The sequence below is a fragment of the Mastomys coucha genome, chromosome X (genome assembly GCF_008632895.1).
Source record: "Mastomys coucha isolate ucsf_1 chromosome X, UCSF_Mcou_1, whole genome shotgun sequence".
NCBI lineage: Eukaryota > Metazoa > Chordata > Mammalia > Rodentia > Muridae > Mastomys > Mastomys coucha.
In genome coordinates this window covers 130,890,298-130,916,890 of record NC_045030.1, presented here as the reverse complement: position 1 = coordinate 130,916,890, position 26,593 = coordinate 130,890,298, and the positions used below count along the sequence as shown (strand labels likewise).

The 26,593-nt window shown below is 36.4% G+C and overlaps 1 protein-coding gene across 1 annotated transcript in view; it reads right to left on the bottom strand.

Annotated features, from left to right (window-relative positions):
- Il1rapl2 (interleukin 1 receptor accessory protein like 2) overlaps positions 1-26,593 on the bottom strand; it is a 1,196,863-nt gene that overhangs the window by 1,107,897 nt on the left and 62,373 nt on the right. The window contains exon 2 of the mRNA XM_031368558.1: positions 12,390-12,490. Within this exon, the coding sequence (XP_031224418.1) occupies positions 12,390-12,471 (82 nt within the window). The 5' untranslated portion in view covers positions 12,472-12,490. The remainder of the gene's footprint in view (positions 1-12,389; positions 12,491-26,593) is intronic.

The following is a 26,593-nucleotide window of genomic DNA, read 5'->3' as shown; positions in this document are numbered from 1 at the left end:
AAAAAAAAAAAAAGAATTAACTGTTATGTGAAGCAACATATTACCTTAGAGAATAATGATTTTAGTATGGTTGTGAATTTGAAAAGTACGTATAATCATTAATACATACTCCATCTGGAAGAATATATATTACACTTAAATAATAAGTCAATTTGGGGAATGAAATTTTTTTTAAAAAGACAATATCACATGTGGTATTCATCTTTCTAAGTTTGGCTTGGCTCGGTCAACAATTTCTAGATCCATTAACTTCATTGTAAATTTCATAATTTCATTTTCTTTTATACCTACATTAAATCCTATTGTGTATATTTACCACGTTTTCAGTATTTGTTCATCTACTATGGAGATCTAGGTTGATTCATTTCTCTTGTTACTGTGAATACACCAGCAACAAGCCAGGATGTCCAAGTGTCTCTGTAGTAGGATATGAGCTTTGATTATAGCCAGAAAGTATAAGAAGGATGGAGAGTAGTGCTATTCTCAGCTTTCTATAAAACCTCCATTGTGATTTCCATAGTGTCTGTATACTTTTTTCTCCAACCAGCAGTAAATAAGGATTGTCTCTTACCCATATCTTTGCCAGTATATATAGCTTGACAGACATAGTGAACAGAATAGGATGGGCAGCAGTTTGAATTAGCATGTTCTTGAAAATTAACTGATAAAGGATTTATTAACCATTTGTGTTTCACCTCTGTTTATTTTTGTTGTTCTTTATATATATATTAGATATTAGCCACCTGTCTGAAGTATAGCATGTAAAGATTTTTCTCTGATCCTGTGAGATGTCTGCTTGTGCTAGTAATACTCTCCCTTTCTATGTAGAAGCATCGTAATTTTTGCAATCCCATATGTGTATTCTTCAGGTTGTTTCCTATGGTATTGCAATCATGCTCAGAAACCCATTGCCTATTCCTGTATCTTGAAGGATCTTTCCTGTTTTCTCCAACAACTTCAGCATTTCAAGTTTTAAATTAAGGTCTTTGATCTATTTTTGAGCAAAACTTTGTGCAAGGTGAGAGATGTCGTTCTAATTTCATTATCCTTCAAGAGGATATGGAATTTTGCCAGCATACCAGCACTATTTATTAGACTATTTTCTTGTAGTATAGACTTTTCTTATCTTTGTGAAAACTTCAGTCTGTTTTTATGCATGTACCATATTGGCTACATCACATAGGACCTGATAAGTTGTGCTAACATTTTCATTTATTTCCGGGAGTTTTAAATTTTCCTCTATGAGTCCTTCAATGAAATAGTATTTACGCAAAAGTGTTATACTCAATCTATAAATATTCATGTGGTTTCTAAGGTTTCTTTTGCTATTGATTTCTACTTTTATTCCACATCTTCTTTATGATGGTAAGCAAGTGAGTGCTCAGATAAAGAGGGTATATCAAAGAGTAACAGGAAAACTTCTCATTTGGGTTATGATGAGTTAGCAAACAAAATCAATGAAGGACATAATATAATAGCCAAACAAAGACATAATAAGAATTACAAGCATGTTTTATTTGATACAGAAACAGAAAAAAAATTAAAAATAATCATTTTCATATTTGTTAAGCATCTTCAAGTAAAAGATTCAAGATTCTTACTTAGTCTCTAAGCATGATAAATACAGAGAGTATAACAAAGTCTGGAATGGCAATGCTCTAAAAGCCAAAGTCAAATTGCCCAAAGCAATCAGAGAAGAATATATGCCACACACAGAAGGAGACAAAATAAGAACAACCACTGGCTTCTCACTAGAATTAATGTATTGACACCATAGACTGGTTGAGTTGTCAATCCTGCACTCTATATCCAGGGCAAGGAAGTCTCAAATTTTAAGAAAATATAAAGACATTTTTCACATAATAAAACCAAAATTTTCTAGATATCTGTGCTCTGCAAAACAGTAAAAAGACTATTTTATAATCTAAGAAAAAAAGGGGATACCAAAGTATTTCAAATTATCAGAAATAAAATAGAGCCCAAGCTATAGTAAACACATGAACAGAAAATAAAAACTATATTGTCTAATTCTCTTAAGTATGTAGAAAAATAATGAAGGCATAAGACCTTTACATAATAAATGTAGAAAACACTATGATAAAAACACAAAAGACAAGTAGTTCACTAACCATAATCCGTGGCATGGAAAGGTTTTCATACTGGTGAACTAAGAAGTAACAAGTCTAAGAAAGTTGGATTATAACAAGTATAAGCATGCAGGGATAAACAGAAAGAATTTAGTATCAAATATATTATGGTTCATGGGTGAAGCATAGAGTGGCAGATTGTGGATTCTGGATGGATACTGCAAAGTTAAGAATGCAAACAGTCAGTACTAGAGCACTAGAGACTGAGCCTTAAAAATCTAGTTGAGGCTTTATGGTCAATACCTTGCTTATAGGAAGTATTTCTCTCTGAAGCTAGCGTACAAAGCACTCATCTATAGTATACAAAATATAATGTCAATGTTTTCCAATGCAATTTTATTTACCAAAACGTGCCAATGGAGAGAGGTTTGTATGGGTCCATGGGCCATAATTTGAGACCTCCTCCTCTAAGAAACAACTAAACATAAGAAAAAGAGTTACAGTTACAAAGTAAGTCACTAGACATGACACAAAATGGAATATCAAAAATTATTCATGTAACAAAAACTGAATCACAAATGAGTGAATAACAACAATGGGGAAAAATGAGAAGAGACAAATGTAAAATGTATAACATTAGAGTAGACAGAATTCCAAACACAGAAAGATTATATTCATCATAAATGAACTACATTCTCTATGCAAAGAGAAAAAAATTCAGGCTGAATAAAAAGCAACATGCAGTAATATGCAGTCACCAAAAACATACTTCTCATTTAAAACTACAAATGCTAAGAATAAAGGATTGGCATATCAAGAAAACAACAGGCTTACATCATCTAGCAGATATATTGGCATAGACAAAGAAAACTTTTTTTAAAAAAGGTTACTCGGTTACTCTTTACAAAGAAACTTTTAAATTTATATAACTGACAAGAACTTCAAAATTTATGAGGCTATTACTGTCAAATATAATGGAATAATTAGACAAATCCACAATTATAATTAGACATTTTAATAAAAAATCATCTCACTAACTTATTTGATGAGTAATACAAAACCAGAAATTATATAGAAGATACAAAAACTGTTATCAATTACTTTGACTTTATTGATAAGTACTGAATAATATATAGCAAAAATTCACTATTCATATGCAGTGTTCACCAACAGAGTTTGTCATAGGGTTACTGTTGCTATAATGAAACACCATGACCAAAATCAACTTGGGGAGGAAATGTTTAATTTGGCTTATACTTCTACAGTGTAGTCCACCATTGAAGGAAGTTAGCACAGAACCTGCTTCAGGGCAGGAACCTGACAGCAGGAGCTGATGCAGAAACCATGGAGTGGTGCTGCTTAGTAGCTTGCTCCTCATGACTTGTTCAGCTTGTTTTCTTATACCACCAATGCAGAGGTGGCACCACCCACAATAGGCTATGCCCTTCCCCATCAGTGAGTAATTAAGAAAATGCCCTACAGTCCAATCTTATGGAGGCATTTTCTTAATTGAGGTTCCCTCCTCTCAGTTGACTTTAGCTTGTGTCAAATTGACATAAAACTATACAGCATGGGTTCATTGAATAAAAACTTCAATGAACATCAGATGCTTGAGATAGTTAGATATTTTCTCCACCATATATAGAATGTACATAAATTAGAAATTAAAAAAACAGCATATTAATAAAATATTGTATGTTTCAAAAACTAGAAGAAAGAATTTTTAAACTTTTCATCATAAGGAACAATAGATGTTTTGGGAGACAAATGTATAATGTGTATGCTTCCCTGCTAATAAATTAAACGGATACTTGAAATAGATGAACTCCTTCAAAAACCACAAAGTACCAAATCTGACTTTAGAAAAGACGTGAAATACACAGTCCTGGATCCAATTTTTAAAATCACAGCATCAAGTTTTCAATGTCAAAGAAACAGAATTCCAAGTCCAAATAATTGCTAGGGTCAATACTATTAATAATTTGAAGATGAAAAATGCCATTTGAGAAAGCAGAAGTTGGGACTGCTGATCTTCCCAACCTGGACCCCTGAGATCTCTCAGACACTAAGCCACCAACCAGGCAGCACATACTAGCTGGTACGAGGCCCCTAACACATATACAGCAGAGGACTGCCTGGTCTGGCCTCAGTGAAAGAAGATGAACCTAACCCTCAAGAGACTTAGGACCCTGGGAGTGGGGTTAGAGTAAGGATATCCTCTTGGAGACAGGGGGAGGAGGAATGAGATGAAGAACTGTGGACCTGAAGGAGGATAATGGGGATAATGACTGGACTGTAAAAAAAAAGTTAAATATATATATACATATATATATATACACACATATATATATACATACATATATGATACATACATATATGTATGTATATATATGTGTGTATATATATATATATGTGTATATATATATATATATATTTAAGAAATCAGAAGTTTTCCCAAGTTATTTTATGAAGCAAATTTCGGCCTCACACAATATAATGAAGGCAATACTACAAAAAGGTAACAAGACATTATATTCATGAATAAGGTAGAAGAATATTGAGCAAAACTAGGCAAGAAGTAGCAAAATATTTTGTGAAATATCAGATGAATGATATATCTGGATGAAGGATGTTTGTGAGGCTGGTCCTATTTATTTACCTTGAAGCAGATCGACTTACTGTCTGAAATATCCACTACAACTCATTTTAGTAATACAACAAAGGAGAAAATTGTCTTATCTCAATAGTCATCGAAACAGAATTTAACAATATTTAATTTCAATTCATTTTTAAAAATCCTCTCAGCAGACAATCAGTGGTATAGATGAGGAATATACGGCCATTATGTGGCTCTTTTAATTTTTTGTTTGTTTGTTTTTGTTTTTAGAGACAGGGTTTCAAAACAGTGCAGTGTAGTCCTTGCTGTCCTGGAACTGTCCTAGAGTCCCAGGTGTGGGATTAGTACAACAAGTTAAGTCACTCCGGATCATAGAGTGGTAAAGATTTTACTTTTCATGGGAATAATGTCAGATGACTATACAGAATGGCTAAGTGGGCAAAAACGAAATCTGAAATGATTCTTATGTGGGAAACCAGAATTTGACATGGAAGTTTGACTCTAGGATGACAAGTACAATTAGTTTCCTTTTATGTTTCATCAACATTTTATTTGGAAACATTACAAACCTACATAAAAATTAAAAGAGCCTAAAGCCAGGCAGTGGTAGCGTATACCTTTAATCCCAGCACTTGGGAGGCAGAGGGAGGTAGATTTCTGAGTTTGAGGCCAGCCTGGTCTATAGACTGAGTTCCAGGACAGCGAGGACTACACTGCACTGTCTTGAAACCTTGTCTCGAAAAACAAAAACAAACAAACAAAAAAATGTGACATAGGTGACATATACCTGGAATGGTTTCTGTTGATGGGAACTTGAGGTTGAGAATCACTATTGAAACAACCTTCTGGTCCTATCTGTGTGATAGTTTCTAGACTGCATTTAGTGAAATAGAAATAAAGGCTCACCCTAAATACAGGCAGCACAATTCTGGGCTGGGTCCCTAGACTGGATATAAAGGAGAAAACTTGCTGAGTATTAGCATTTTCTCTCCCCTTCTGGGCTGAAAATGCAATGCAAACAGGTAACTCAAGAGCCTGACACCATAATTTTCCCACCATGACAGACTATGTCCCCAAACTGAACTAAAATAAACCCTTTCTTATAGTGGTTTTTCTCAGATATTTTATTAAAACAATGTGAAACTAATAATGAATACAACACTTCTCCCAGGCACATACAGCACGAACCTTGCCATCTCTGTTCACTGACAATATGTCCTTTCCTTTTTTATTGGATATTTTAAAGTAGTTACATTTCAAATGTCATCCCCTTTCCCTGTTTCCCCTCCAGAACATCCTCCTCCATCTTCCCTGCTCCCCCTGCTTCTATGAGGATGCTCCTCCTCCACCCACTCCTACCTGGTGGTAACCCTGGCATTCACCTACACTGGGGCGTAGAACCTTCACAAGGTCAAGGGCCTCTCCTCCCATTGATGACTGACTTGGCCATCCTCTGCTATACACATGCTGCTGGACCCATGAGTCCCACCATGTGTACTCTTTGGTTGGAGTTTTAGTCCCTGGGAGCTCTGAGGGTACTCGTTAGTTCATATTGTTGTTCATCCTAAGGGGCTACAAAACCTTCAGCTCCTTGGGTCCTTTCTCTAACTCCTTCATTGGGGACCCTGTACTCAGTCCAATGGATAGCTATGAACCTCTAATTCTGTATTTGTCAGGCTCTGTCAGAGTCTCTCAGGAGGTTCTTTCCTATGATGGCCCTCCTGCCTCTTTTCAGCAAATTCTAATTCTACTTGGGTTTAAAAGATTTAACTCCACCTCCTAATCTTCTGTAGAATATCTATCATTAACCTCATCCTTCTCCCACTCACCTATCTTTAGAGTCCTGCACTATGAAACTTTAATGTTAAAACTGATTTTCTTGTGTAGTTCTCCAGTAGTTTCATATGTAACATATTTGAATATGAGTACTTATTTTCAGTTAGCTGTATCAGTTACTTTTTCATTTTATTTTTTAATGTATATGAGTTTTTGTCTGCATGTATGTCTGTATACTATGTGCATACTGGAGGCCAAGGCCAGAAGATGACATAAAATCCCCCCTTAGAAGAGGCATAATTACAGATGATTATGAGCTACCATATGGATGCTGAGAATTGAACTGAAGTCCTCTAGACAACTGACCATTACTCTTAACATCTGAGAAATCACTTCAAGTCTGAGATAGGCTTTTTTTATTATAAACTAAAGAATCTTTATAGGAAAAAAACTCCATTTGTCTATAAATGTGAAAATTCATCAGAAATTCTATTTCAATTTTAATCAGCATAAGTGCACATTTCAAACTTCAGTATGTTCTGCTTTATTAGTTACTATCATTTAATAGTCACATTTTAGTGTATGGATATGGTCTAAATCTTAATATCATCTTGATAACTATATATTATTCCATTAGTTTACTATAATTTTATTAGCCATTCATTTATCTACATAAGATTAAATAGTTTTGACTGAATAAGCTTTCATTTCGTTTCCTTCCTCCCACACACTAGGGCTAGTAGAATGCTGCATGCTCAGTAAGAATTTTTAATATGCTATGCCTGTGGCCATATAAAACCCAATGAGTAAGAACTCTAAAATTATTTCTCTTTCATCTTCTCCACTGAGCACTTCATTGAGTGCGATCCAGGCCACAAGTTCAGGCTAATATGAATAATATTCTGCCTACTCACAACTTGCTCTAAACTTTGTCTTTCCTCAAAACTTCATCATGCAATATTTCTACTGACCTAGTCAATCATTCCCACCCAACATTCCTATTCCTCAAAACTCTAAATTCCATTGGAGAACTCACCCTAACTAAAGAAATTAAAATGTTCAAGTACCAATTATTAGAATGTCTATTTAAACTAAGGTGAAGATATTTGAGTGGAATTTTTCTCCATGATCTTCTCTCACTACAGTAAGTTTATAAAATGAAAATTGAGCACCATCTTCCTGATATTCTTGTTGATTCTGTATGAATATTCTTAAACCATCTTTACTTCTGGCCCACATTTTTGAAACAAAGCATCAAAGAACTTAAAGAAAGGATAGGTGATGTTATTCAGTATTACATAACAATCTGACTCACAAGAGAACTTACTTTGTTTACACTTGGAAGGGGTTTGAAAAAAATCTGGCTTATTCAGGCAAGTTAGTTCATATAACCTCTATTCCTGCTTTAGTGTTTGCTTTTACTCCTCTGGGAATTTTAAAGGTTGCCCATTTCTAGGGAAAACAAGCAGCTACTCACTCTTCAACAACCAGAAAATGCCATAATATCATAAATTGCAAATATAGTAATTCTCTCATTACATAGAGTTGAATGATTTGCTATAAGTGTATCCAAAAATGTATATGTAAGTGCCTGGTGTGTGCCAGTAGGTCTTCACATCCTTCTCACTACATTGTACTCACTACATTGTTCCTGACTGATTCAAGTATTTTTGGTAGCTTTATTTACAATTGCAGATCACAGAGAAGTTGATCAGGATGGTCATCCTACAGATAAACTGACTGCATGATGACCCACTTTTGATACAAACTTAAACACATACTCCTGCAACACTGATGCTATGTTCTTTGATCTGGACATCCAAGCTGGAAGAGCTGAATACCAACAACTGCACAACACAGCTTGCAATTTTGTACAACAGCAACAAGGGCAGCAACAAAATCCCAAGGCAATGTGAGGGTAAAGCCTCATGGCCCTAATGATAACATTCACATGTACTCCACAGACATTATCAAGTTCTAAAAAGCAGCAAATTAGAAGACTTTGGGTGGCCTATTTCATGAGGAAGAATAATTTCTCCAAAACATACTATTAAAACAAATGCAAGCCAGGCAGTGGTGGTGCACACCTTTAATCCCAGCACTTTGGAGGCAGAAACAGGAGGATTTCTGAGTTCAAGACCAACCTGGTCTACAGAGTAAGTTCCAGGACAGCCAGAGCTCTACAGAGAAGCCCTGCCTCAGAAAAAAACAAAAACAAATGCAGAGATCTGAAAAAAACTTGAGGCGTTTTGTTGAAGAGTGAGCCAGAGGGAAGGGTCAAGAATACAAGAAGACCTACAGAGTTAAGTAACCTGAGCCCATGAGGGCTTACAGAGACTGAACCACCAACCAAAGAGCAGGCAGGAGCTGTACCTAGGCCACTTACACATAGGAGATGTTCAGCTTGGTCTTCAGGTGTGTAACAACTGGAACAAGGGCTGTCTCTGACTCTGTTGCCTGCATTGGATTCCCTTCCCCTACCTGGTTGAGTTTCAACAGAAGAGAATGTGCCTAGTCCTGCCTAGTCCTAGTTGTTCTAAGGTCGGGTGGAACCTAAGGGGGCCTCCCTTTCTATGAGGAGGAGAGTGGATAATGGGAGGGGAGGTATTTGTAAGGGTGGGACTGGAAGGAGGGGGCTGCAATAGAAATATAAAGTTAATAAAAATAAATAAATAACCCTAAATTTAAAAAAAAAACAATTTAGTTTTAGCTATATGCCTCCTACTAGAAAAAGAAATAGGCCTTTTTGCCATGTGTCCATATCAAGGTATTTGCTAATGTCTCTCCATAAATCTTTAAGTAAAGTAAACCAATTTTAACAGAATATACCTTCCAAATGACCTTACCCATATATTAAATTTATAAAGTGAAAATGTTGATTGACATTATGAGTATAGTGTTGAGGTGGTAACAAACTCATGTTTAGCCAACCAACTCTAGTCCTGTTATTTCCTGTATAAGTTGGGCATGCCCATTATGACATAGAAAGACAGTATGGACTTCCTCACCCCTAAAAACTGCACATCATCTAAAACAATGAGATTTTTACTATATGTTCTTGGAGGAGATTTCTTTTCCACCTAGTTCAGTCATAAAACACTTGCTAAATAAACAGGAGACCTTGCATTCAGTCCCCAGCACTGCCAAATAAAACGAGATAGAGATAGAGAGGGAGAGGGAGAGAGAGAGATGGAGAAGGAGAGGGAGAGGAAGGGTGAGTGGGAGTGGGAAGGGGGAGAGAACTTCCAACTGTTAAGTCATTTCTCAAGTACATTTGGCAAGTACAGAGGTAGAAAATTGTATCCCTTGGACTTCTTTCCAGTGCATAAGAGACACCCTTGGCATCCAAAATGTAAGGAAAGGGATCCCTGTCTAGCATAAACCACGTGGAAATGATTAGAGCTTCACATTGAGACCTAAATAGTCATAAATGTTAGTGAATCATGGACTTAATCACTCTACTGTTTTGAACTCCAGAGAAGAGAAATGAAAAGAAAAATAGAAGCTCTGGGTTTCCTTGGCAATGCTACAAAGAGTAACCATGTAAGTTTGAACCTGGATCTCTTTAATTAACAAGAGCAAAAGACATCATAAAGTGCATGAAGCAAATCTGAGTGCTAAAGTTTTGATGAAGCATTCTTCAATGTTTTTCAAAGATAAATCTATTCAAATCTGATCATCACAGAGTGAAAATATGCATATTTCTACATAAAATAATTAATAATAATAATAATAATAATAATAATAATAATAATAATAACAACAACTGTGTACTGATGCAATGGAAAATTTTGATGGGGTAACTAAACAGAAGTGAAGAGTAGAAGGACATGCTCCCCCATTCTTACCACCTATGTCCCACTGAGAATTCTTTACCCATTGTACACCCAATTTTACTGTACTGTGAAATTGAACAATAAACAAATATATAAAGAAAAAAAGCTATATATAAGCAAATATGAAACTTTATACCAAACTATCCAGTTATGCACGAGCCAGCATTCACCTATTAGACTTTTCTATCTGTTCTCTATACACATAAGGAGAAGCTGGAAGACTGAAGAGGAATAACATAATGCACATTTAAAACACTCCCATAGCCCAGACCTACAGGAAGTCTTTCTTCCATATCATCATTGTCATTGGGCTAAAGCAAGTAGCAACATGATATGGAAACAAAAGACTGAAAACAATACAAAACCCAAGTGTCTTACCTTAAGTAAATAAGTTCCTGTGCAGTGCTCTGTAATAAAGACAAATGTGCTTGACCTCACTGGGAAAACAAAGCTAAGATTCCCAGGAAAGTGAACACGAAGCAGCAAAACATTAACAAGTTGATCTCTGAAAGTCGGCAGTATATCAATAACCTTCTGTATGTATATAAGCTTAAATAGTATGGCGCTTCATGAATGAACAAACCAAAACGTTAACGATTTGTCTCTTCTGCTTTTATTGTGGGTTTTCCTGTAATTAAACTATCACAGTGTAGATGGCTTTTTAAACACTCAGCTCATTGTCTTCCCTTTCAGGCTTGTGCTACAGACGTCATAACATAACTGACTGAGAAAAATGGGACCTGGTCCAACAGGTTGCATTTGCTAGTAAGTAATCTCTGCAAGTGTTTTACTTCAGCAACAATCAATCTGAACCAAGACTGAAAGTGAAAATGTGACTTGAAAAGTAAAAGAAGAAATGGCAGCCATAAATGATGTGCCAAGTTGGAGAGATGCTAGACTAAAACCATCCACACAAATGGAGCAGAAAAGAGATCCTAATTATTCTTATGTGATTTAAATGTGGGAGTCTGTAACACAAAGACACGCCCATGCAGAGCCCTCCCATTACCATCCCACAATTATCCAGACTTCAGTCTTGTTTTTCTCTTTTTATAATTCTAGCCACCAATTTTGAAACTTATTAATATGCTATTAGCTGTACAACACTATTAGCTATTTCGAATAGCAAAGTACATTTTAACCTCAGAAAATAAGCACTAAACTCCGAGCCTAATTCAGGACATACTGTATTGAAAGGTTAGCATGCACTTTGTTGCTGTGATTTTAGACTTAATGATAGTAAAGTGCATACCTTTAATGGAAATAATGGAAATAGAAGTCAGTAAGAAAAGCCTGGCTTGGTTTTTAGTTTTGATATGATAACGCATTCCTCAGTATCTTAGTAGAATGGTTATATTCAGAAAATCAACTGTTAAAATCCCATGCATGTTTTGTAATTATAACTAGATATGTAATCAAAACTGAAAGACACATCTCCATATGTTATTAAACAAATAGTAAGTTTTAATTGAAATATCTATTGTTGACAGCTAATCTTTTAGTATAATCATGATTGGATTGGCTACCAGACAGCCATGTTCTAGGAATAGGTGTTTCTGCTCAAGAACATTTCTTTTCATGAAATTACTATTTGAAACTGAATCCTTTAAATGTCTTCCTGTTAGGAATTCTATACAGATATGGAGAACTCACTGATATTTTTCCAAAGCATCTCTTCAAATCATATTTTTGTACATTGAATTAGGGTGCAAATGATATGTACTTTTTAAAGATTTTCTCTCTTTTAATTTATAAATGTTTGCTCCCGGGTGATTCTTCACCAGGAAATGTAACCAACTGTAAATAGCCCTTTCATATTTTGTTGTCCACTGAGAGTATGCTGGCCATTGAATTTTAACAAACTTCCGCTGGTTTCCCAACATTTTCTCAGTGGTAAGCAACAAACTTCATTTCTATTTTGGCTGCTTTCCAATAGAGCCAGAATATAAGAGCTTCTATTTAAAGGTGTTTCTAGTTAAAGACATAAGTGACCTATGAATGCTTGGAAACAAAAAACAAAAAACAAAACTCCACACACTTTGATCATATAGCAGGAAGTCACCAGCAACATACCAGAATTTCTCTTTGACACCATCTTCAAATTTGTACTGACTGCAGAACAGACCACCAAGGCCAGAAGAAGTGGCAGCTTCATTGTTCAAGTTCTCTGGCAGCTGAAATACAAAACAAAAGAAAATAAAAATCTGAACCACATATACACATTTGCCTCAATGAAACCACAGCTATAAATTGATACCCTTATCTGGAAATACAAAATCCTCTGAAATACCATTCAAGATGTTCAAGTGGTAATGTCTACAAGAAGATTATAAAAAATTTAAAAGGTCCTGAACATAAAAAAAAATGTTTTTTCCAAGCATTTCAGATAAGACATACCCAAATTTCTACTGTACTTTTCAAAGATTGGCTGCAGAAATGATAATCTACTGTCATCTGGCTTTATTTTAATGGAAATTAAAGAACGTTTGAAAACTCAAAGTTAAAATGTGAGAGATCCCAGCAAAAAATTTCTCAGTGGTTTCAACTAGATGCAAAACAAAAATTGAATTCTAGCCTTTTGGCTTTCAAGGGCATGAAGATGGGCTCCTTGGTTGCTTCTTTGGTCTGAATTCATAGCATTATTCTTTTGTATGGTTATAGCATAATTATTTGGATCATGTCATTTGTCTCTGGATATATAAGACCATATACTTCTCATGCCATTTGCACTTAGCCTTTATCCTGAGCTACCCCTCCTTCATCTTCATGAAGTTAATTTCCAAATAACCTATAGAATGCTACTATGCCCAGGATTATTACTTGTCCTCTTCAGAATCATCAGAACAGACAGCTCCTTTGTTTATTTATATGATAGGATGACATTTTACACAATGGTGATACCCACATTTAAAAATGAATAGCACCCAGTCTTAAGCATTTGGAATGAAAGGACTTAAAAATAATAATAAAAAAAATAACAAAAGTGTAAACTTGGATGGCATTAACAGAGAACGGAATTAACAGAGAACGGCTACTCTCCAGCACCACCAAGAGACATTTTGAGAAAAAGAAACAAACCAACCATTTTATGGTTTTGCCTCAAGTGAGCTAAGACTTTTCAGTTGATTTTGAAGCATCAGAAGATGAGGAGCAGTGTGCTGCACAATGATTTTCATAAACCCAGGATAAGTGATGGCAAAAAGGTTGGAAAGGTTAAAGAAACCATCGTGATCATCAGGAAAATGAATGGAAGAAAACCTAGGTGGAAAAGCAGGAAGGACTGCTGGGTAACATTTAATGATGCCAAATATTGTTTAAAGTTTTATTCCTTTATAATGGATCTGTACTCAAAGGACATAAACCTCACCAGATTATAAAATTATCAGAGTGATATCATGTAGTGGGTGGCATTCCATGTTTTCTAAATTCACCTCAATGATCCATTTGATACATAAAATTCTTTTGTTTTGTTTGTTTGTTTGTTTTCTGAGACAGGGTATCTCTGTGTAATAGCTCTGGCTGTTCTGGAACTCACTCTGTAGACCAGCTTCCTGAGTATTGGGATTTTTAAAGGCATGCAAATTTTCAGAAAATGTTCCCGGTTTAGCCACTAGCTCAGCAAATCAACATTGCTAGCTCCTTGTGATGATGCTCTTAATTCACCAATAAACAGCGAGGCTTAATAAGGAGAAGTTAATTACCCTTGCATAAGGACAACAGATCACTCTGTGTTTATTATTATCATACTTTTGCACCCCTGCTACAGGGATAAAGAACTCTGGGAGAGGCAAGTGGGTTGAAAACTGCCAGGTGACAAGAGGACTAAACTACTTCTTGCCTATTCCCAGCACAGAGAAGACAAATTGCAGCATCCAAATCTTCAAGTTGGGGGTCAATGAATATACTATTCTTGCCAAAAAGCTTTGCAACATGAAGATGTGTGTACAAGAAAGAAGCATAATATGGTGGCACCAACTATTGGTCTCACTTTCCAATGCCCAGAGGTGATATTCGAGGAACTCTCTTATCCTTGGGTTATCACAGCAACTATTTATTTATATAATGTCCAAAGATGGCCAATCAAGGGAAGAGACACATAGCACAAATATAAATATTTTCTCCACTGCTCATTCCTAAACACTCTCCTTTCAGGAAGTGATGAGTGTATCAGCAAAGGAAGCAAATACCATATCCCTGAAGAAATTTCAAGACACTAGAATAATTTGTTTACTCTGTTGGGGATTAAGGGGATTATATTGCTATCAGATAATAGTTTAGAGTGAATAAAGAATGGACAGAAGCATCTGACCCCTGTGGTTGAATTAGGGAAGGCTGAAAGAAGTTGAAGAGGAGGGTAACCCTATAGGAGAACCAGCAGTCTCAATTATCCTGGACCCCCGAGATCTCTCAGACACTGGACCACCAAACAGATAGCATACTCCAGCTAATATGGGGCCCCCAACACACATACAGTAGAGGACTGCTGGGTCTATATTCATTCAGAGATGATGCACCTAACCTTCAAGAGACTGGAGGCCCCAGGGAGTTTAGAGGTCAAGTGGGGTGGGGGTGGGGGCATCTATATGGAGACAGGGGTTTGGGGAAGAGGTATGGGATGTGGAGCAATCAGATAATGGACAGGACAGGGAAGGGGGAATAAAATATGGAGTATAAAAAATTAATTAATTAATTAAAAAGAAACAGAAAAAGACAAAGGACCTAGAGTAAGAATGATGCTCATCCAAATTGTGAAAGCATGTGAAAGGTTATAGAATCAGACTGACATATTTATCAATATTTTCATCTCTTAGAGAGAAAGGATAAGTGAAATAAAGCATAGCAAGTGGTACCTAATGTGGAAGTAATAATGTTTACATTCTAATAAGTTGAGACATTTAATGATTAAGTTCCATTTGCTCATTTTCTTGTCTTTTTCTACTCCCTGCCCATTGTAATATGCCCTTTACAAGGGAAGCCAGTTAGTCATTGCCTATTGTATCTTTAGCTCTTAATACAGAGCTTGACACACAACTTATGGTCAATGAAACTTTAACAAGTAGAACTCAGTCCTATGTATATATGATATTAAGTGCTCAAGACTTCAAATGAATAGAACATTTTAAAATGTTCATTTTTTAAAATAAGACATTATTTATCTAAAATATGATTCTTGGCATATGACTTGTGGCATACTTTCTATTTCCATGAACACCACTAGTGTCCTATAAATATACTCTTGTCCCACTCTAAAATACCTCTGCATAAGTTTTTCTAGGTTTTTCTTCTGCCCTATAAATAATTTTCTACTATAAATGCAGCATGACCAATATAGGAGATAAAATGTAAATGCTATATAATTAATATGTAGTGAGTGGCTCTTAATCAGCTATATGAGCTTTTAACTCCATCTCCATCACTCTTTTCATACTCCACCAAGAAATGGCAACTCATTCCTTGTTGTATGTTTCATTTGTATACCTCCCCTGATGTTCCGCTCCCATGTAACATTTTCAAATCAACCTCCTGCAACTTAATCCTAATCTTAAGTGCCCCCTTTTAGAAGAATCCAAACTAAAACTTGGAAAAGACATTTAAGTGTTCAATATGTCCTTCATTCTCCATAGGTCAATACATCAGAAGCAACAAAATTTATAGGGCAGAAGAGAATTTTAGCTTTACAATTTCAAACTTTGCCTTGACAACATCCTTACTCTAGCTCCTCTTCCTTACCTTTCTATGAAAAACCTCCTTCATTCCCAGTGACTTTGTTAAAAACAAATGCCTCATTGCCTCAGATCTGACATAACTCTTCCTACAGCCATGCTGATCTTTGTTTTTTGTTTTGTTTTGTTTTGTTTTGTTTTTACCTATTTAATCATGTTGGTTAAATTTTTCAGGGTTTAACCAAGGTATTCTCCTCTAAAACTATTATAGCTATTATCGTATCTTCACTGTTTCAATCTAAAAGCTATCTGAAAGTTATATTAACTTTTTCCAGAAAGGATTGTCTAGGATTTTGATATCTCATAATTAGCAAGCCACAATGATTATTGAGAAGGCTTTTTAGGAATCTATTCACCAAGTATTCATGTGCTTGAATTCCCCTTGAATATAGAGACTATGTTTGATAACTAATAAGTCAGTGTTTTGAAAAAGCTTAGAAATATTTCTACTCATATAATTAATCTTTCTCTATTCTTTCTGAAAGGCAATGTTTGACTTTAACTAGATAAATTATCACTGAAATAGACTAAGTTAACCCCATAATTATTTCAGACATTCACTTTCCTCCCCCCTTCATTTAAGATCAATGAGGATTAGAAGAGCTAGACATGCATACTTATTGCATATTTTCAAGAACACTGTGACAACAACTAAGTTAATAAAAAATTTTGATAGGCTATATTCTATGCTTATAATTTATTGAGCAGATCTGTGTATGTCAGACATGTATTACTGAGCTGTTATATACCATTGTGATCTTTCAAAAATTTATTGAAGCATTATTATCATGATTTTACTTTTCAAGGGAAAAAACAGCTGTGATTTGTCAAAATCATATTAGAAAAATCACAAAATAGAGGTTTGATTTTGAACCTGCATGATCAAAGCCAGGTCTTTTAACGAATACTATATTATTTTCCCGTAGACATTCAATGCTAAATCAAGTCAAAAGATGATAAACTTTGTCTCTTTAGCATTAAGGCGGTATAGCCCATCTGTAGAGATGTATGAATACTACAGTGCTTAGTCAAGTAGAAAATAGTGAAGATCAACCTATATATGCTAAGTGGTAAGGGAAAAGAAAGTTAGAGAAGTACTTTGCAGCATGCTCAATGGGTGATTTAGATTTCCCGTTGAAAGAGAAAATCTGCCAAACTGCCAATTCAAACAGTCAAAGAGAAAGGCCAGTGTAATCAATCTCCTAGCAGTGTTCATCTGCAGCAGCAGTCAGCCTGAAATATCATCATTGATCAACGAATGTCTTAGGACTGACCAGTGGGCTCTCAACATAAGGTTCCACACATCTGTTTAAATAATAAAAGTGTCAGCAGCAGTTGGAGCTTTCCCATGAAAATCTTCGGTTTATTGCATTATAACTTTTCTCTTGGTGATTTTACAACCAGCTTACTGTTGTGTGAAGAAAGTGTACAGGAGCATGCATAATACCTACGACGATGACAATTTTCCTGCTATTCAATTATTTCAAAATTACCTCCCCCCCAAAAAAATAGTCTGTTCTTCCCTACCATTGTCATAAATATGCAATAGTTCTTACTCCTGCAGTTCATATTCCCCCAGAGAGCCTGGTATTTATTGATTCCCTAGGGTTGACACACAATCCCCTGCTCCCCAAAGGCTATGTGCAAAATTGCAAAGGAGGAAGATGATAGGACAATGGCTAATGAATGCATTAGTATTCCTTTCCTTGGAGTACCAAATTCTGATATAAGTAGTACTCTCTTGACTAGAGAGTCTTTAAAAATGTAATTGAACTAAATCTTCCAACAGATGATTGCAATGATGATGTTATTCTCAGGTGACATTCAGGTATAATTTGCAAATTGCCTTCTATACTTTCTTCTATTTCTCCTTTAAAGTGCCAGACACTGTGGGTTCATAGCATGTCCTCATATTGCACTTCTGGAATTAAAACAAGCTTAACTTATGAATGTATGTGGATGAAAAATATCATCTAGTTGCAAAGTACACATAAGTATTTTCATATTATTATCATCAGGGGAATTTTGGAGTCACAATATATCCAGTCGTATATCTGGATCATACTTTTTTAGTTTATCTTAATCCCTTAACCTCATCTAAATCTGTTATTAGTTATAATGAAGTCTAATGATTACAGTCATAAGGTCCTACTGGGTACCTAAGCAGAAAACAAACATGCAGCAATATTTGCAAGATTCTATTTGGATGGCCAAGTTGGTCATCAATGGGAGGAGAGGACCTTGGCCCTGTGAAGGTTCTATGCCCCAGTGTAGGGGAATGTCAGAGCCAGGAAGCAGGAGGGGGTAGGGTGGTCAGCAGTGGGAGGGGGAAGGAACAGGGGATTGTTTTTGTTTTTGTTTTTGTTTTTATTTTATTTCTTCACTTTGGAGGGGAACCTGGGAAAGGAGATTGTATTGTAAATAAAGAAAACATCTAATTAAAAAAAAGAAAAAGAAGTTGGTTCTCAATAATACTTAAACTGACAAGATCACAAAACTTATCTAATCCAACTTTCAAGCAATCAGGACATTTTTTATTCTCTGTATCTCTATCTATCCTATCCTCAGGAACTTCCTGTCGTTTAAAAATAGCTCATGCAGGGACAGCTGATTCTGTTGATCGCTCTAATAGAAATGGAGGTTAAAACAGACATGAAGAGTAAAACATGCAGAGCCATAAATACCAAGTTAGAAAAACAAAGCAACAGAAATAAACAGAGATAGGACACAGATACAGGAAAAATATATATACATCAAGAAGAAAAAAGACATAGATAAAACTTGCAAAATGGAAAGAGGGTAAAAACTAATAAAAATGAGGATCCAAAATGTTGGCATATGGTCCAAATAAGAATAACGTTAGGAGGAAGGAACCATCTTCTGTTGAGGGAGAACAGAAGGGACATACTATAAAGAGATGAATACTCAGGGCAGTATGCAAATAAGAAAACATGTGTAGCATAGAATTTCTCTTTTTTAATCAATGTTACTTTGAGATTCCATCTTGCACCTGTTAGAATGGCTAAGATCAAAAACTCAGGCAATAACTGATGGCGGTGAGGATGTGGAGCAAAGGGAAGATGCCTCTACTGAAGTTGGAAGTACAAACTTGTACAGCCACTATGGAAATCAATATGGTAGTTGCTCAGCAAATTGGGAATCAATCTATGTCAAGACCCAACTATACAACTCCTGGGGATATACTCAAAAGATGTTCCACCATACCCCAACGGAATTTGCTCAACTATGTTTATAGCAACTTTATTCGTAATATCCAGAAATTGGAAACAACCCAGATATCCCTTAATCAAAGAATGGATAAAGAAAATATGGTACATTTACACAATGGAGTTCTACTTGAGTTTTAACTTTAAGCATAGTCCTCCAGAAGAAAAAAAGAATATTAAATTTCCCTAACACCCCCTTTCAGCTGATATGGGAAATTGTGTCTGACAAATAATATATAACCAAAGGTGTTGCACGTCAAAAGGCTTAGTAAGTTTTTAGAGTTTTTCCTAGCATTAAACTGAAAAGTACTGGTCAAAGGGTCTTATATGTTGTTTAGACAAAAAGTGAATCATACAGTATTTAAATCCTTCATCATCCAACACTTTGCTCTGTCGATATTCTTCCAAATGTGTAGCTTACACTTTTATATACTAATTATAATATTATTATGCAGTGTTTGGGAAGGCAATATGGTAATATTTGGTAAACTTTTCAAAGTACTTAAAATTTTCTTTTAGAAACAACTAAAGAACTCCAAATACAAATACATACATGAGAAGGATCAGTTCATATGCAATGCAAGTATAAGAACAAGCTCTTTTTTTCATGGCACTGAAAAGAACATATCCATATTAGTGAATATGATACAAACAACAATGAGACTGAGGTAAATGTATAGAAATAATTCTATAAGCTGTATAGTAATATGATCCCACATACAGTAGAAATGTATATACATGTGTGTGTACATGTGTGTATGGAACTTTATTGGTAATGGTTTGGGATATTTAGGGAAGGAAGGGGATATAATATAAGGTAAAAGGGCAAATTCTACATTTTGTTCAGTATTCAACATAGGCAGCCATTAATTCTGCTCTCCAAATACTTAACGCTCTTTGACTTTAGGCATTAATCACACTTTATGGCCTCATTGTGATTGATGGGGCCATGTATCTGGCTCTGGCCAATTACTTGTAAGGAAGGTTCTTGCTCACAATTGTGTAGCACTTTCAGGCCAAAACACTTATTTGCCATTGTGATACCTTGCACAGCTATCTTTATGCAACAGTGACTGGTAATGTTTTACATGATGGTTGCTCTGTCACCCTGGATTATATGATGACTAGTCACTAAGCAGAGATTCTAGTTACCACATTTACATAAATGAAAAATAAAACTACTGTAAAACCACTAAAATTTAGAGATTGTGACAGCACCATCATAATTTAAATTATCTTAACTGAGACATTGAAATGTTGTAATATTACACTGAGGTGAATATTATACCTTCTGGGCATGCTAACTTGGGCAAATTAACATGATGCCTAGAAGAGCAAATAATATCATCTTTGTAGAGAATAAAAATGCAAAGAAACTATTATATGACATACTCTGAGCCAGGCGGTGGTGGCACACACCTTTAATCCTAGCACTTGGGAGGCAGAGGCAGGTGGAGTTCTGAGTTCGAGGCCAGCATGATCTGTTCTGGGACCAGGACAGCCAGGGCTACACAGAGAAACCCTGTCTTGAAAAATTAAAACAAACAAACACAAAAAAAAAACAAACAAAAAAGACATACTCTAGATGCAATATAACCATTTCGATCTATTCTCTTCATTTTACTGCACTTTATTGTGTTTCTCAGATACTGCAGTTTTTATGAATTTATAGTCTGTGGTCAGTCTGTATTAATCAAGTCCAAGTCCATCCATACTATTGCCCTAACTGTATGTGCTAACATCATGCCTCTGTATCACATTTTAGCCATTATCATAGTAGTTCACACTTTTCACCCACATTATGTCAGTTATGATGATTTGTTGTTAGTGATTTGTGATGATAATGTAATTTTGTGGGGTGCCATGAACTGTGGCCACAGAAGAAAGTTAAGACAAATTTTCTGGCTGCTACACAGAGCAGTCATTCTTTCATTTCTTTCCTAGGGACTCCTTATTCCCTGAGACACAACAATATTGAAAAGAGGCCAGATATCAATCCCACGGAGGTCTCTCATAATGAAATTCAAAAGAATAGTCTCAAGTCTCTCACTTTAAAGAAAAAGCTAGGCGTTCTCGCATCAATGAGGCAGATTATGAGTACAAAGGGAAAGTTCTTGAAGTGGGCTAAGCATGCTTTGTCAGTGAGTGCAATGGATGATATGACAGTGCAAAGTTTTCTTGCTGAACTATAGAAAGCTTTATGGTCTGGAAAGAAGCCTCACACTGCCACAACACTCCCATATTCCAATACCCGATTTGGAATGATCCTCCTATTCTTGAAATTCTATGAAATCTGCAAGAAATGAGGATGTTGCAGACAAAAAAGGTTGAATTTTGAAGAATTTTGAAGTTCTTAAGATTTGAGTAAAAAAAAATTGTCTTCATAACATCAAATTGCCAGGTGAAGTAGCAAGTACTGGTGCTAAGGCTGCAGCAAATGATGCCAAAGATCTAGCCAAGATGATGGATGATGGAGGTGACTCTAAACAACAGATTTCCAATAGAAAGTTGTTCCAGATTAAACAACCTTCTATTGGGAGAAGACACTGTGTAGGACTTTTCTACCTTGTGGCTTAACTTTTTGTTTTCTTTCATTTTGTGTTATTTTTCTGTTGCTGTGATAAAACACTGACAAAGTTTGGGGAAGGAAAGGACTTCTTTGCCATATGTATAGTCCATCTTCAAGGCGAGGCAGGACAAGAGCTGGAAGCAGAGACCATGGAGGAATGCTGTTTGCTGGCTTATTTCCTTGAGCTTGCACAGATACTTTTCCTACGCTTCCCAAGCCCACCAGGTTGAGATTAGCCCTGCCCACAGTGGGCTTGACCCTCCTGCATCAATTTACTATTAAGAAAATGCCCTTCCATTTGCCTACAGATTTCATAACATCATTGTTTTTAATGGCAGAGTAATACTATACTGTGTATATGAAGCACATTTTCTGTACCCATTCTTCAGTTAAAGGACATCTAGCTTCTTTCCAGTTTCTGGCTATTATGAATAAAGCTGCTATGAGCATAGGTTAGCAAGAGTCCTCGTGGTATGGTGTACCTTATTTTGGGTACACAGAATATGGTTGGAACCAGAAAAGATCATCTTGAATGAGGTAACCTAGACCTAGAAAGACAAACATGGTATATAGTCATTTGTAAGTGGATATTAGTCATAAAGTACAGAATAACCATGCTACAAACCACAGACCCAAAGAAGCTAAGTAACAAGGAGGGCCAAGGGGGAATGCTTGAATCTCACTGATAAAGGAAGATTAGACATCAGGGGTTTATGGAGAGCAGCGACTTTATGGAGGACAGCTCAGGATGGGAAAAGGTAGAGGGACAATACTGGGAATGTCAACTGGATTCAGGGGCATGTCTGGGACAAGGCAGAAACCTAGAACAATGGAAACTCCCATGAATCTATGAGGGTGACCCTAGCTAAGACTCCTAGCAGTGGAGGATATGGACCCTGCAACCAAGCCAAACTTCAAATGAAGTGATTGGAATACCAACCCAGCCACAAAACCTTAAACCCACAATTTTTCCTGCCTACAAGATGTGCAAGGGTGAAAGATGGAGCAAAATTTGAGGAAAAGGCCAACTAATGACTGGGAGCCCACCCCTGGCACTATTAATGATACTTTGCTGTATTTGCAGACAGCTTAGCATAACTGTCGTCAGAAAGTCTTCATCTAGCAGCTGATGGAAACTAATGAAGAGACCCACAGTCAAACATTAAGTGGAGTTTGAGGAATCCTGTAGAAGAGGAGGAAGAAGGATTGAAGTAGCCAGAGAGGTCAAAGACACCACAAGAAAACATACAAAACATACAGCATCAACTAACCTAGGCCCATAGGGGATCATAGAGACTGAACTGCTAACCATAGTGCATGCAGAGGATAGACCTAGGCTCTTTGCACATATATAACAGTTGTGCAGCTTGGTCTTCATGTGGGATTCCTAAAGCAGGAGTAGGAGCTGTCTCTGACAACATTGCCTGACTTTGGTTCCCTTTCTCCTAACTGGGATGCCTTGTCTAGCCTCAATAGAAGAAGATGTGCACAGTCCTACAACTTGATATGCCAAGGTGGGTTAATATCCACAGGAGGTCTCCCCCTTCTCTGAGGAGAAAAGGAGGGAGTATAGGGGGAGGTGATGTGAGAAAGAGACTGGTAAATGAGAACAGTAGGGAAGGGAAGCTGAGATCAGATCATAATGTAAAGTAAATCAATAAGCTAATTAATAAAAGAAAAGAAAAAGGAAATGCCCACTAGACATGGCCACAGGCTAATTCACTAGAAGCAATTTATCAATCAAGTTTCTTCTTTCCAGGTATGTCAGATTGACAACTAACTAGTGCTAATAGTGACAGCGATGAGTAGAGATCATCTTATGGCTTCAAGTCTTCAAAGGTCAATCTGACTTTCCTGTTAAGAGCTAATGTAGCCAATGACTCTAGGTAGAAGCCAAGAATTCATTTCGCCTTTGGAATTGCTTTAGGTCCTAAAGAATTTTATATGGCTTAATAAAGCCAGGACAATAGCATATCTATTTATACTATGTATTCACGAATATTTTAAGGTCTACAGCTAGGAAAAACAAAGACAAATTAACTGTCTGTTTATTGTACTGTCGTTTGTCAAATCTACTGCTCACCTAAGAGCTCCAAGAAAGATGTACATTGGAGTTAACATTGTTCTTGTGCTTGTCATCACAGGATTCATTAACAGTTCTTAGATCAAAGACTGTAGATCATACATGGTAAGGCTAAAGCTTCACTAGATAGTGATGCTCTCATGGATCCAAGAAAAGTACATCTCCTAGAGAAGATCTATTCTTTTTAGGTACCATTACAAAAATTCGTGATCCAAAGAAAGAGGAGAAAAAAACAAAGTAGATCAAACAGTCTTCTATTGGAAGGAGTTACAGAGAAATTCATTCCAACTCTCATGGATAACTAAGGGATTCAGTACTATGCTGTATGAAATAAGTGCAGCTTTGGAAGAAAAGGAGCTAGAATTATTGATGGGTCCTAAAGATGTGATTGAGTTGCTACAAATCTCATGAATAAAAATGAAGAGTTGTTTCTTATAGATGAAAAAAATAAGTGGTTTCTTGAGAGAGTATACTCCTGGTACACATAGTGTGAACCTCAATGGAAAGGACAACAATGGATTTATTAGTATTTTACAAACCTAGTAGAAAAGGCAGTGGCAGGGCTTGAAAGGATTCAATTTTGAAAGAAGTTCTATGGTTGGTAAAGTGTTGTCAAACTGCATGACAAAGCATAGAGAAATCTTTCAAAAAGAATGAATCAATTGATGTAGGAAACCTCACTGTAGTCTTATTTTAAGAAGTTGCCATATGCCATTCTGGCTTATAGAAACTACTACCATCAGTCAGTATCCATTAGCATCAAAGCAAGATTCTTCACCAGGATAAGGTTTATGACTTGTTGAAGGACCAGATAACTATTTGTGTTTCATAGCAATGAAGTATTTTTAATTAAGGTATTTAAGTTGCCTTGTTAAAACCTTGTTTCTAGCCAACTCAGATGGAGGCAGAGGTCCACAACCAAACACTGGATGGAGTTTTGGCACTCTTATGGAAGAGTAGGTGAAAGGTTGCAGCCCTAAGTGGAATAGAAACTCCACAGGAAGACCAACAGAGTCAACTAACCTAGACCTTGGGGATCCCAGAGTCTGAACCACCAACTAAAGACCATACACAGATTGGCTCATAGACATATGATACATACACATATGTATCAGATGTGCATCTTGGGTCTTCATGTGAGTCCTGAACCACTGGAACAGGGGTTATCCCAAAAGTTGTTGCCTGTATGTAGAATATGTTCTACTAGCTCGAATGCCTTTTCTGGTCTCAGTGGGAAAGGATGTCTAATCCCACGGAGGCTTGAGGTACTGGAGTTGAGGGAGACCCAGGGCATCCTCCACCCTCTCAAAAAAGAAGAGGATGAGGAGTGGGGATTGGGTTTGTGCAAGTGGGTGGCAGGGGGGGAGCAGTGATTGGGGTGTAAAGTGAATAAATTTTAAAAAAAAGTGTTGCCATTCCAGACACTGTATAAATACAACTTATAAACACAGGGTGGGGGGAGGGTGTTGTGGGGAGTAGGTTACTTATTTCCTTTTGATAGTCAATTTGCTCTAGTCATCTGCTACTTAGCCCACAAGGCCTACAGGGTATGCTTGTATTTCAACGGCAAAGATTATTTGGTTCATTTGTGTTCTTGTTGCTGTTGTTGTTTATCCCCAATACAACAGAACACAGCACTTATTCTTGATTATTGAACAAAATATTTTTTGCCCCGAACCTGTGGTTTTTTGTTGTTTCCTATGAAATATAATCATCTCTGTTTGAGAAGGGAAGCCATAGAATCGTTCACACCTGAATTCAGTGGAAGAGGATGCACTTAGTCCTGCTTAGACTTGATGTGCAGGGGGAGGGTGGTAGCTGTGGGTGATCTTCCCATTCTCAGCAAAGGGAAGGGAGGAATGAGGGCAGGGAGTATGAGGATAGGACTGGGAGAAGAGGGAGGAGGGGGCTGCAACCAGGATGCAAAGTGAAGAAATAAATTAATGAAAAACAAAAGAGTGACAATATGATTTATTTATTTAGTCTTTACAGTATGATTCGGGAAAAGAAGCAACCCGAATGTTCAAAATGAATTTAAAGCATGTTCTACCTGTGAGTAGTTGACCAACACAAAATGGACTCCATGGTTTGTATATGTGTGTGCCTACTTCTTGTTTTGTTTTGTTTTGAGGGGGAAGTTTATTTTTGGTTTTTTTTGTTTCTTTGTTTGTTTTTCTTATTGGTTCTAATGTTTAGTTTGTCTGATTTGATTCTCATTTGGAGGGTTGCTTTCTGAGACAGACAGAACATGAGCTTGGGTGAATAGGGAGGCAGGACTTATCTTTGAGGACTTGAGAAAGGAGAAAGAATATGATCAAAATATATTGTGTGTGTGAAAATTTTTAAGTTAAAAGATTAATTATACAAATTATATTATACCTGTCTTAATTTGGGTTTCAATTGCTGTGATAAAGCACTATGACCAAAAACAAGTTGGGGAAGAGTTTCTTCGATTTATATATTCTGTTTATCATTGAAGGGATTCAAGACAGGAACTCAAATAGAGTAGGAACCTGGAGGCAAGAGCTGATGCAGAGGCCTGCTTCCTTACAGCACCCAGGACTATCAGCCCAGAAATGACACCACCCACAACTGGCTGGACTCTCCCTTATGAATCACTAATTAAGAAAATGCCCTCCAGCAGTATTTTATGAAGGCATTTCATCCATTCAGAA